Source organism: Cyanistes caeruleus, chromosome 1 (assembly GCF_971803275.1).
Source record: "Cyanistes caeruleus chromosome 1, bCyaCae1.hap1.1, whole genome shotgun sequence".
In the NCBI taxonomy this organism is placed as follows: Eukaryota; Metazoa; Chordata; class Aves; order Passeriformes; family Paridae; genus Cyanistes; species Cyanistes caeruleus.
The window spans coordinates 7,998,361-8,011,359 of record NC_141701.1 but is presented as its reverse complement, the minus strand read 5'-3'; the positions used below and the strand labels follow the sequence as shown (position 1 = coordinate 8,011,359).

The 12,999-nt window shown below is 36.5% G+C and overlaps 1 protein-coding gene across 7 annotated transcripts in view; it reads right to left on the bottom strand.

The window, feature by feature from the left end:
- The window catches only part of ZFAT (zinc finger and AT-hook domain containing), a 73,766-nt gene that overhangs the window by 10,976 nt on the left and 49,791 nt on the right, over window positions 1-12,999 (bottom strand). For all 7 annotated transcript variants that reach the window (XM_086878313.1, XM_086878326.1, XM_023921555.2 and 4 more), the window contains 4 exons: window positions 10,974-11,112; window positions 4,970-5,088; window positions 3,419-3,545; window positions 1,248-1,378 (listed from right to left, as the gene is read on the bottom strand). In XM_086878313.1, coding sequence (XP_086734439.1) covers window positions 1,248-1,378; window positions 3,419-3,545; window positions 4,970-5,088; window positions 10,974-11,112 — 516 coding nt within the window. The remainder of the gene's footprint in view (window positions 1-1,247; window positions 1,379-3,418; window positions 3,546-4,969; window positions 5,089-10,973; window positions 11,113-12,999) is intronic.

The window sequence follows — 12,999 nt, the reverse complement described above, 5'->3', positions numbered from 1 at the left end:
AAAACATTCTCTAGGCAGCTCCACTTCAGCAGGCACTTTCTCCTATACCTTTAGTACAAAAGCCTCAAAAGACAAATTTCTTTAGGGAAGAGCTAATTTCAGCAATATTGACAAACACCAATTGCTAATACTGCATTCAACCCCCAAACAGGTCATCTTTATAGATGCATGCACATTGGTTGTGGCAATACTATAAAAGTTGTTTTCAAACTTGCACATAATTGGACTACACCATCTCTTCTCTTTAATGACTGAATTTAGTTTTCAGATTTGTGTATGTTACTCTACAAAAAAAGCCCTAAACTCTTACATAGATTCTAGTCAAAATACCTGTTAAGTATTGCAAAAGAACATCTGAAAATGCTTTGACTTCAAATTTTGTCTTGTCTTTGTGACATTTGGGCAGCAAGCTTCAGAATTATCCAAGTACTTCACAGACCATAAACTTCACACTTCTACAGAGCTCTCATGAACTCAATGTTCAAAGCACTACAAGAAGTGCTGAACTCCAAAGTTAGTTTTAGCACTCAGAATAATCAATTCTAGTTCATTTAAATAAAAGGAGTTACTTAAACTCTTTGGGAAGTTAAAACTTCTCATGTACTTTCCTTCCCTCACCTGTCAACCACTGAGTGCAGAGACCCCAGTGAATCAGTGGGGAAAGGGATAAGCAAAGAGCTGTGCAGAAAGAGAAGAACAAGCAGAGTTTAAAGAACACCGAGGACAGAATGAAAAATGGCAGCAACAAAGTTAGCAGACACCTGTGAGGAGGAAATACTGAGCAAAAGTCTTGATGTTTGAACCCAATAAGCACCTCAAATTGAAAATTATTTCCTTTTGCTTGCTGCACCAAGGACCACCTGAATCTTTTAAATGACAATGGCACTAAGTGTCTGCACAAAATGCAAATATGTTATTTTATAAAGCCTGAAAACACCTGCTAGGAAAAAAGCTGTATTTTCAGGCACATACCTACATAAACATACAGGTGTATTTATTCATTCATATTTTATATACATACAAAACTACATGCATTTTTAGATGCATAATGACATATGTGTATATACGTATAAACATGTGTGGGCATGTAAACACACACACACACAACACCCAGTGAAAACTTAGGAAAAATTCTCTATGTGTCTTAAATGATCAATCAAAATTTGTCCCTTGCAAAGCCACAGCCATTTCACAATAAACACATGAAAATTAAAAGAGGCTGGTTTAGAGAAGAAAAGAGCTCTTACCTGCTTCACCACTGTCACTGTGCCAGGTGCCATGGTAACGACAGAAGCCACTGCAGTGGCATCGTGGGATTCTGAACCCAGCTCAATGATCTGCTGCAGGATGTTTACAGCTGTTGGATCCAGTCTTTCACCTTATCAGAAAGACAGCAGCTCTAAGATCATCACAGCAGAACAGTTCTGAGGCTAATCCAAACAGCCCTGACTCGCAGCGCTGTTGGTACAGTTCAAAAAACTCAATAATGTGACACTTTAATAACAGATCTATGGCAGGGAAGTATTCACAAAACAAATTTGCCCAGGGAATGTATGAATCAGCAAGTGAAGCCACACTGATAACTTCTATGCCTATTTGAAACAGATCTAAAATTGAATTCATTGAATAAAGAAACAACAGCCACAAGTCATAGCAGGAGCTGCGAATTAGGAAGCTCCAAGACTTTACAAATCCAAATGTGTATTTACCAGACTTCATCTTACAGAGAACCTACCTGTCTACCTATAACCATAACAGCCATTTGGTATTTTAGAAACCTGTGTTTACCATCTGTCTGGCCCTCTGAAATACCCCTCAACCTGAATGAAGTACTTTTATCACTAACCTGCTGGTTAGTGCAAGGTTACTTGCTTGGGAAACTCATACTGATCATTTTATAAATACTGGATCAGAATAGGTCTATCCTTTTTAAAAAAATTCTCTGATCTGTGTAGCCCCACCAATGGAAAGGGATGTTTACAGAAAAACCCACACAAAAAATTTATAGTTGGAACTCTCACTTCTCACAGGGTGTGAAAGACCTTAATGCAGAAAAATGGTTTTTGTTATGTATGAATACAAATTCCCACCAATGGCCTACCATTCCTACATGTCCACTGTCAGCTGAGGGAGATGTCAGACAGGGAAAGAAACTGTCATGTAAAGCTGCTTATATTTGCTTTAATCACTGTCAGAGATAGAAAACAGATAGCAAGTAGAATAAATCTAATTTCCTAACTTAAACTCTTTCAAACTGATACTGTGATATCAGTCTAGGTCAGATAATTTAATTTCAAATAGAAAGTAGTTATATTTTGTTATTTATGTAAGAAACAAGTGTATCTTAGTACTGAAAAAGGCTTGCTTCCTTTGGGTGTTTTTTTTTCCTATTAAACTGCCTTTAGACAAGATACTACTGTTTTCATACTAAGAGGGAATATGCTGAAAGAGTATCTGAAGTTGGATGCTCTAAAAAGATTACTCAAAAAACTGTAGTCTCATGCTTAAAGACTGTTATATACAGTACAATCCATGACAATATTTATTTTAATTTAGATATACAGAAGTTTAAGAGAAGTTCTCAAGAAGTTACACTTATTCAGAATTTCCACTCATTAAAATAATATACAGAAACTGGTAGAAATGTAATTTAATTGCAACATGCTTGGAAAAATCCCTAAGTCTTTGACATGTATCTGTATTGTGAACTATAAGTACCACAGTGGTGAACAATTGTAAATGCTGTCTTCTGATAACCAGGGCATTTATTTATATGTATTAAAAAAACAAAACCAACATAGAAACATCTACTCTAGTCTCTAGTGTTTTAACTCTCTCAGAAATCTGGGCTATTTTTTGGTTTTTTCTCCTGGTTTTTGTTATTTCCCACTTAGCAGACATTATCTAATGCTACTCTTTTCCTCCTCAACCTGAAACCAAATAGCTCACTTAGTTTTGTGTACTATAAAAATTGAGATTGTTAGTGCTGTGTTAGGAACGTGGTAAATGAGCTGTTCCACCATGTCACTCCTGCAGCCTTGCTGACTAAAGCTAGAGAGGGAGAAAAATAATAGCTAGAGAATTGTCATTAGATCCACACCATCTACTCTGCCAAGAAAGCTAATTTCACACTATATTTAATAATATAGGCAGGAAACTCCACGCAGCTAATAATAAAGTGCAAAACAGGAAGTGATAAGTATTAATGACTTCAGGATATAGAAATTCATAACAAATTATAATTTCTCATTTATACTTAAAGAAAATACAGCCCCCAGAAATAAGTTCTGGATGATTTATTTTGTAATTTTTAATAGGAGATCACAGGAGGTCATATATTGCCCAGTACACTCAAAAGAATTAGATACTTTGGAAAATGAGGTGTACTTGTGTTCCAGCCTAGAAAAAGGTAACTTACTGCTCTCAGAAGTGTATCTGAGGTTCTGTAATGCAGCCACAGCAGCTTGAGTGCCTTGAACATCTTCTCCAGCCTCTGTGATATGGAGATACTGAGTGGATGCCTCTTCAGAAACTTCAGCAGTTAACTTGGAAACAAAACCCAGCCAAGGCATGAATAATCTCATTTCAGTGATTTAACAACAATAAGGAATGAGTTTGGACAACAAATACTGTAACAAGAGCTATAGTGGGTGAAACAAGAATTCAAGTATTACATGGGAGACAGGATGATCATCCTGTCGTGTTCTTCTAGATTCTACTTCAAAAGTTGTTTTAAGGGTGCTAAGTTATCCTGACCTAATTTTTGTTGCTTATCTTAGTTATCTTAGAACTAACAATGGACCTGTACTGTACTGCAGTTTAGCAAAGACATTTTGAGAAAATATATTTATAATGCAGATCTGCTAAAACACCTCAGAAGCTTGAAAAAAACTGGTATTTTGTTTCTGAAAAGTTATCCTTTCTGTAAACTGCTGTTTGTTTTTTTTCAACACAAGCTGTCAATATTGATTCCTGCTCTGATGGGACTCTTTCTTTACTGATTGCTCAGCAATAGAGACATTCTTGCATCCCAGATGTTCCCTTGTTGTCTGAGCTTTGGGCATTTACAGGTAAAGTGTACAGAGAAACATCTGGAATATAGATATAAGACTTTGAAGGACTACATTTTAAAATGCTTTTCCTGTCTTCTTTGAACAGCTGTCCAAATAGAACCTAGCCCAGTGTTTTTCAAGGACTTATCCTTCTGTGTGTGGATACTCAATAACTGTTAGACAAGACCTGCAGGTCAGCTCTTCCAGACCAGGCATTAGATTTGTCATGGGGGCCAGAATGAAACTTAGCAGAGGCCTAAAACTGTGGGGGTCAATCAGCTGAAGTTCACTCCTGGCTTTTTCCTCCCACTGGACTTCAAAATCAGCCTGTTTGGGCAGTGGGAGACACTGCTGGCTAACCATAATGTTTTAATAAAAGTGTCTGAATCTATAGTTTTCCCATTGATTCTGCATCTCCAGGATTGAAGCTGAAAACACAGGACATATCATAGGAGACTTACTCTGAATATGCATAACATTGTAATTTTTTCAGCTGATCAATTAAAAAAATCAGTTTTCTAGATTCTATCCTTCTCTGTACCAAGACATAAGCTTTTTTTTCCTGCAACTTTCCTCATCTTATAGTTAACACCAGTGAATATTCAGCATATTACAAAATGCACTAAGTTTTTCAATGTCACATTTCTTTGCTAAAGCTTTCACTCTTTATGCTGTAAATAGAGGACTAGAAGCCTAAAATGCAAAAATAAGCATTTCTGAGTCTGCTAGCCCTACCAGATATTAAAATTTAACAGACACAGCAAACCATCTATTCAAACAAAGATAAGATCCCATGACCTTCTGATCTTACATAAAGTCAGAACCACATTTTTTTTACACTTCTTATTTTTATCCTTACTTTTCTTCCCAGAATTTAAAAAAATCTTAGGGTCAAAGCCATTGTTATTTTGCTTTACCTCCCATTTGGTCTCCCCATCATTCTCCACTAACTTCATTCCATGCTTGTTTTTAAGATGTCTGTTGAACTCCCATTTTGTACCGTACACAAAGCTGCAAACAGGACACTTAATGCCACCTACAAGGAAACACAAATAAATTCTTTGAGTTATTTTCATATAAATTCTTTTTCAATGTAGTAACAACCTGTTTAATTTGACCCCACCACAGTCAAGCAATGTAACTGCAAAATGTTTTCCTTTAGCTATTTGTCCAATATTAAATATGTTAATATTTACCATACACATCAGGGGCATACTTTACTGATATTATTAAAATGTATCTTCTCTACTAAGACACCTATTCTAGTTTTCTCAAGTTTCAAAACAAACATTGTTACTGTTTTTTCTACATTTGCAAAGTAAACTAGGAAGAGTTAACAATGTAATATTCACTTCACCTAAATATCCTTGCTCTTGAGTTTTATGTTAACATGCAAACTGTAAATAAAGTTTTCTGTCTACAAAACTATGCACAGCATGAAGTTAGCACAGTGTTTAATATTTGAGTGTGCAACATTACAGGTAAAAATCTAAGCATGATGACACCATGAGAATCCAATTTTTTATACAAGATTAAAGAGCTTTTTACTTCTTTTGCTTATGAGAGTCTTTTGGTCAAATGTCAGATCTTATTTGCTTGTAATTATGCAAATACGTATTTCTCTTTTTTCCCCTCTGTTGACTAAAGAGAACAAGAATAAGCTGCATGTGATAAATTGTTGCATTAGGTGACCAGAACTCACTGTAACAAATCTAATGGCTGGGGAAGTGCCTTATGCCACTGCCACAGGTCTGACTCCACATCATGGTGGCAAAAGATGATTCTCACCCTCATGTTCAAAGGTATCAAGCAGACTCACAGAAACTCCTTATAAGCAAGGTTGCACAGTCCTTTATCAACAAATTGATTAGTAAAAACATCCCATTTAACTTTACAGGGAAGCTACAATGTGGTAACCAGGTGAAAAGAAACAAATTTTTTTATTTTTTTTTTTTTTATAAAACAGAATGTAACTACACTCAGTCTCTAGGGTATTTTACTGACACTTATTGTTACAATACTAACCCTTCTCTTTGCTAGGTCTTTACTAAACTTCACTGTTAGAGCAGATGCCCAATATTCCATCCCTAAGTAAAACTGAAGCAGTTTGACCAAGGGAAACTAAAAAAGTTCAGATTAGAACAGATTAGATTAGATAATATTATCAGTTACAGAAAATGAAATTGCACATCAATTTCACACCAATCTGTAGTATTAGGAAAAACACATTGCTGTGGAACAGTGAACACTTTAATGCATTACTTTGATATCAAAACTATTTTAACAACACACCAGGTAAATTAAATCTGTAGCTTTTGTCATTATGACTTTATAACAGGTAATAGAAGCCTAGAATTCAACTGGTAAAACATAACTCCACATCAATGACTTGATATGGAAGCTCAGAAAAAATAATTTCTAGATAATTCTTTACAATAATGGGTAACACACAGGGAAAGTCAATGAATTACACACCTTTACTACTTTTATAACAAAACTGATGTTTGTAACAAAACACTGCAGGCAGATCTTACATAGCTTCACAACTTTCTTCTACTGACGTGTGCTTTTATTTATTTATTGGCCTAAAATCTCCACAAAACAAATCTCATTTTTGTATAAGGAAAGCACATGATGACATCTATAAAACAGAACACTGGGGCCACAACTGGATCCTCATGTATGGCCTGCACAAGTAGCTGCAAAAACCCAAATGAAAATCTGTCTCTCAGACACGTAAACAAAATGTTTATGGATGGAAAGGAGTATCAATGAGGAGAAAAGAAACAAATTTGGGAAAAATTGTATGTGACTTGCCCAGCATACAGCAAATTAAAGTAAAAAATAAGCCATCAAATGAGCACATAGATGGGCATTGCAGAAAAACTAGTGGGTAATACATAATATTCTTGCCCCCTTTGCAGAATATATCAAATTCTTATGCTATTTATTTTCCTTTATTAGTTTAAAATACTAAAATAAATGTCATATCATAGACTTCTACTTAAACAAAGAAACACACACACACCCTGCAAAATCCCAAGCATTTCTCTGCTCCTGGGTGATTTCAATTTCTACCACAAGCCCAGAAATTAAATACTGCTGTCTATCCTTGGCAATGCAGTTGCTCCAATGAACACGGTCCCTCTTCTATGAATCATTCATTTATTTATAAGCTCATTCTAGGAATCTTGAGTACAGTCCAGCAGTCTACATTCATATAAATATTTCCAATTAAGTTTATTTGCAGTGTCTGCAATGAAGTCAAAAACCAGCTGAGAGTAGAGGAGATGAGCAAGTGTGAGGCAATTCACTCTGGGCTCAGCGGGTAACTTAGAACAAACAGAATACAATTCAAACAGATATAGACAGCTTTCATTAGATATTAATCTTTGTTACTTTCCCCTTTCAATTTCTTTTCAAGCCTTTTTGCTTGCTGGTACTCTCTCCTTTTCCTTTTCATCTATATTCCCTTCATTTCAAAGGATTTGTTTAATATCAGGCCTGAAAGGTCTTCTTCCTTTATATGAATACATGAATAATTTTCCAAAATTGCTTTTCAGATCTCTGAATAGAGTAAATTGAAACTAAATAGACACTAGTCAGACAGCAAGGTGCAACTTCTGATCCAAACAGCTCAGAAACACAAAATCATCCAAAGATTTGGGTTGGAAGGGACCTTAAAGATCATCTTGTTCCAACCCCCCTGCCAATTGCCAGGGACCCCTTCCACTAGCCCAGGTTGCTCAGGGCCCCATCCAACCTGGCCTTGAACACTTAGAGGGATGGGCATCCACAATTTATCTGGGTAACTTGTTCTAGTACATCACAGTAAAGAATTTCTTCCTAACATCTATTACCTTGTATGACACCCAGGTATCATATATGACCAATATGACTTGTCATCCTGCATAATGTGTCTGTTGTAATCTGTTTGTGCTGTGTGAACCAAATACAGAAGACTGACATTGATTCTGATTTCCAAATCAGGAGAACTTTTATTAACTTCAATAGGATTCATGTTTATCACTTCCAAATGCAAATGTCTTCCACAAGGAACAATTCTTCCCCCAGTGAGATACCAAAACACTGAGAAAAACTGATGTTTCTACAGCATGATATGGAATCTCTGCTCTTATTTGGAGCCCAGGTGCAAGAGCCATCTGATGCATCACAGAACAGGAAACTGAGTTGGCAAAGGAAGCTGCATGTGGGAAAATTACACCTATTAATACAGCTTTCTTCATTATAGAGCCCTGAGAAGAGACACTGACTTCATAGCTCCTACATGGATTTGATGCCTGTGTGGCAATTTGTGCCTGATATGGAAAACAGGCACAGCACTACTGTCAGCACAGGAAATATAAATGCTGTGTAAGGAGAGGAAAAGAAAGAAGGATGCAAAGTCAGAGATGAGAAGAACAGAATAAGCTGTTTTATTTGTAAGGGACCTACAAGGACCACCTAGTCCAACTGCCTGACCAATTCAGGGATGACCAAAAGTTAAAGATGTTGTTAAGAGCATTGCCCAAATGCCCCTTAAATACTGACAGACTTCAGGCATTGATAACCTCTCAAGGAAGCTTGTTTTACTGTTTGACCACTCTCTCAGTAAAGAAATGCTTCCAAATGCCCAGTCTAAGCCTCCCAGCTACAGTTCTGAACCATTCCAACATGTTCTATCACTGCATCCCAAGGAGAAGAGCTCAGCCCCTCTCCCCTTCCCTGCTCAGGAAGCTTTTATAGAGCAATGAAGTCACCCCTCAGCCTCCTCCTCTCCAGACCAGACAAGCCCAGGGTCCCCAGGTGCTCCTCACAGGACATGACTTCCAGCCTTGTCACCATCTCTGCTTCCCTCTGGATACAGCTGTGAACCTTCACATCCTCACCTGGTGGGTCCCAGCCCTGCACTCAGGGCTCCAACTCTGAGCACAGCAGGATAATCCTCTCTTTTCCTGCCTGGACATGTTGTGTTTAATGCACTCCAGGATGGGATTTGCCCTCTGGGCTGCCAGGGCTCACTGCTGGCTCCTGGAGAAGTGCTGCCAACCAGATTCCTGTCTGCAGGGCTGATGTCCCCCCCTTAGACTAGTGCCAGGCTTTACTCCATCCCAGGGGCAGAAGCTGACATTTGAACTTGTTAAATTTCATCCTGTTCAATGTTCCAATGTGGTGGAAAAAGGATATTCACCACAGAAAAAAAGTTAAAGACTTTTCTCTCTCATCTCACTACAATGTCTCCATTTTAAGGTTACTCTTGCATCTCAACAACTTCACAGCTCTTTAATTTCAGTGAAAAAGAATTATTTTCAGAAGTGCATTTATCTTGCTCCCAAAGGGGAAGGAAAGCCTAATCAGCATAAGATTAATTTTCTTTGTTCCAAACATTGCAAGTATGATCCCTAAATTATACTAGGAGAATTCATTCTCTCATATCTATTCCTAAGAGTGGCTACAGACAAATAATTCCTTGCAGTGCTCAGATATTTGGAAAGTTAAACAAAGTTCCCCACAGTGAAGAGTTCTTCCTTCATCTGGGTGACTACAAAATAGAGGCTCTGAGAAGTGACCAAGCAAATATTACTTCCTTAAAACAACTACAGGTTCCCCATGGACTTGTTCTGTCTGTGAAAATAATCGTAAAATTATACTAGATATTTCTACCCTGTTATAGATATTTACTTTTAAAATTATTTGGGTTTTTTTTACAAAAGGGAACAAAGAAATGTTATATAAAACCAACACAGACTCAAATGACTTATACATACTTATTATTACTTAGTTATATATTTTCCCCTTATAGAGCAAGTTTAAAGGGAGTCTCAGACTGAGTTATCTTTCTCTGTGTCATGATTTCAGTATTTTAGCATGGATTAATGCCTTCAATAGATAAATGTTATGTGTTAGATTAATGATTTGGAAATAGCATTTAGAAATAATGTAACCTTAGAAGAATTAAATTTAATTCATTATGTAATACAACAGCATTATTTTGGTCTCTATTCCTCCTCAACAAAATCAGAAACTGAAGATTCCAAAAGATGAAACTGTCAGTAGTTTCCCTTCAAAAACAGGGAAAACACTTTCTAAAATTGTAAGTAACAAAGAAGGAAATTTAATTTTACCAAGAATTAAAATATTTACTACACAATTTAATATTTAATCTGGCTTTCTTCTCTTCTTGCTCAATATTCCTCACACCAGGCACCAGAACTGAAGGAGCTTTACACCCAAAAATGTACCTGCCTGTATAATCAGTTGTTTGCTTTGGTTCATCTACCCAATGTGTAACAGCAAAACTACTTATGGAAGTCAGACAAATTTTAAATTAGACTGTTAAGATTTCTGTTATACTACTAATAAATTCTTAGCTTACACAGAGAGGCTGTGCTTCCTTTTCCCATGAATAAGATTCTGAACATAACAATTCCTAACCTGTTTTACCTGTAATCTCTTTTCTCCCCAGATTTTTCTAGTGGGAGGAATAATTTGCTACCATTTACTCTTCAGTCTCTTTCCTTATGTTCCTCAACCTTACCTCAAGGAGTTCAACCTTGCAGAATTGTCACAGAAATTCATCAGCAGAATGGTAGAAATTTATCATTCATTTCAACATAGAGTGATATTTGACTTACAAAAAGAGACAAACAAGTGTAAATGATAAATGTATGCAACAACAAATAGCACAGACAAGGTCAAACAAAACTTTGGTTCCCACACCCTTAAAAACCAAGAACAAAGGACACTGAATGAAGGGTAAAAGGTGACTATTTCAGAATTACTAAAAGAGAATAATGATTTATCATGTAGCACCCAGTAAACCAAGGAACACATACTGCACAGAAGTTTATCTTCACACCAAGTTTGCTTCAGCAAAAAAAAACCAAACCACCCAACAAATCTTGTATGGTGGAGATGTACCTTGTTGGATAAGAGCTTCAGCTGCAGGCTCCCCAGACCCTGCATTGACATACTCTTCATTAGGATGCTTCCTGTTGTAATGCCTCTTCAGGGAACCAGATATATTGCAGGAATAGTGGCAATGTGCACAGCGGAAGGGCTGGGAGCAAAAAGGAAAATGTTGGACTATATTTCCTCACCTCTTCAGGATATAGGTCTTAACTGCAATGTTTTGATACCAATAACCCATGTTAATTTCTGACTTGGGCATCTTTCAAGGAAACCCTTGAAATTTCAAAATAAATTGAAGTTGTAACTAAACATTACCTAAATTTGGTACTTTTTATTATGTGCAAGAAACTAAGTATTCTCACTATTACAAGATTGTTACCCAGTTTTTGTAATTCAGTAAATTGTGTGTTTTCATAATTGATGATAACAGGTTTGACTATGTGGAGACTCTCTGCTATGAAATGATTCAGCTGCTGTGAGCTCTGGTCTGAAAAAGGGCAGCAAGACAACTAAAATAACTGAAAGTACAACATGACTGTACAGCCAATCTAATTTAACAGGTTTCCTTTCTTTTCCTTTTTTCCTTTCCCTTTTCCTTCACCTTTCCCTGGCATTTGCATTTCTCTGACCATTTTTTGAGCTGATTTGGGCAATTATATTAATTAATTTTTTAAGAACATGTCTCTCTTCAACTGACAGAGAGACAAATTCCTAAAGAAAAAAAAAAATAGGAAAACAAACATTTGAGCCTAAAGCTACCCTTTGATAATAACTTTCTGACTGAGATGTATCACAGTTATAGGATGCTTGACACCACTATTAGGTCCTGTAAAAGCATGCAGACGTTGACCAAAGTCTTCAGGGAAAAGTCAAGTATGTCAGAATAGGATGGAAAATGTTTCATGAACAGCAGCCCCACCTAAAGCTCCTCAGCAGAAAATGGTTGGTACAGAAATGTTCATCTAGGAGCTGAATTTAAGGCAGGGAAATGTCTGCAGTCAGGGTACATTGATTAGAACACTCTCCTAAGCCCATTGCTCATAATCTTCTTTCAGGCTCCAAACAGAAAAAGAAGGAAGAAAAGTGATGTTCAGACTCCCTTAACCTTATGCTTCAGAGGGTACTGTAACATTCAGCTACTCAGTATTTCAGAGATGCATACTCTCTTTCCATTGCTGAATCTGTCATTTTTTAAAGGAAATAATCCAGACAGACTGCTGTGCTCTTGTAGCACTCACTTGTGCAAGTCATGCATGTTACCTCAGGATTGCAAATTCATGGAGCTGGGAAACGATGGATTAAAGGATCATTAGGTCACATAAGCAGTGACATTTCTCTGAGTCTGAGCATCCAAACAACTGTCCTAGAAGGGGATAAATATTTTCTCAACTCCTTTAAACAAATACTCCTGACTGATCTAATCCAGTGTTCAGATCTCTTGACGATCTCTTGAATTGTCACAATTCTGTATAGGCAGATCCCAAGGTCACACCCAGCTACATTTCAAGAACTGCACTGTGAGTACATTTATTACTTTAGCCATCAAAAAAGGAAAATTATGTATTTTCATTTACAAAAAAATCTTTTAAGAAATTTAAGTCTGCAGAAAAACCACCTACTTAAGACTGAAAAATTATTTGCTCAAAATGTATCATTTCTTCAGATGACTTGTTTTGTCTTCCAAAACTTAAACCATCATTGAAAAGACAGCTTGCCTTGCTGCTTTATGGTACTTTTTAAGAATGTCTGCAGTGTACTCTTTATAGAAGCAAAATGATCTGCTAGATAATGAAAGATGTTCCATAGGAAAATGTAACATCTTTTCTGGAAAAGGAGCCAGTATAATTCCTATTTACAGAATATAACATTTCACAATGCATTACATTAAGACTTATCACACTGAGAACCAATGTGAAATTCAGAAATAAAAACATTCTACCATTTATAAAAATAAACTGTATCTCTAATCTTAGTACTTCAAAAAAACATTAACAATTTTCAAAACTCTTTCCAGTGCATGTTTCAAAACTGGGGT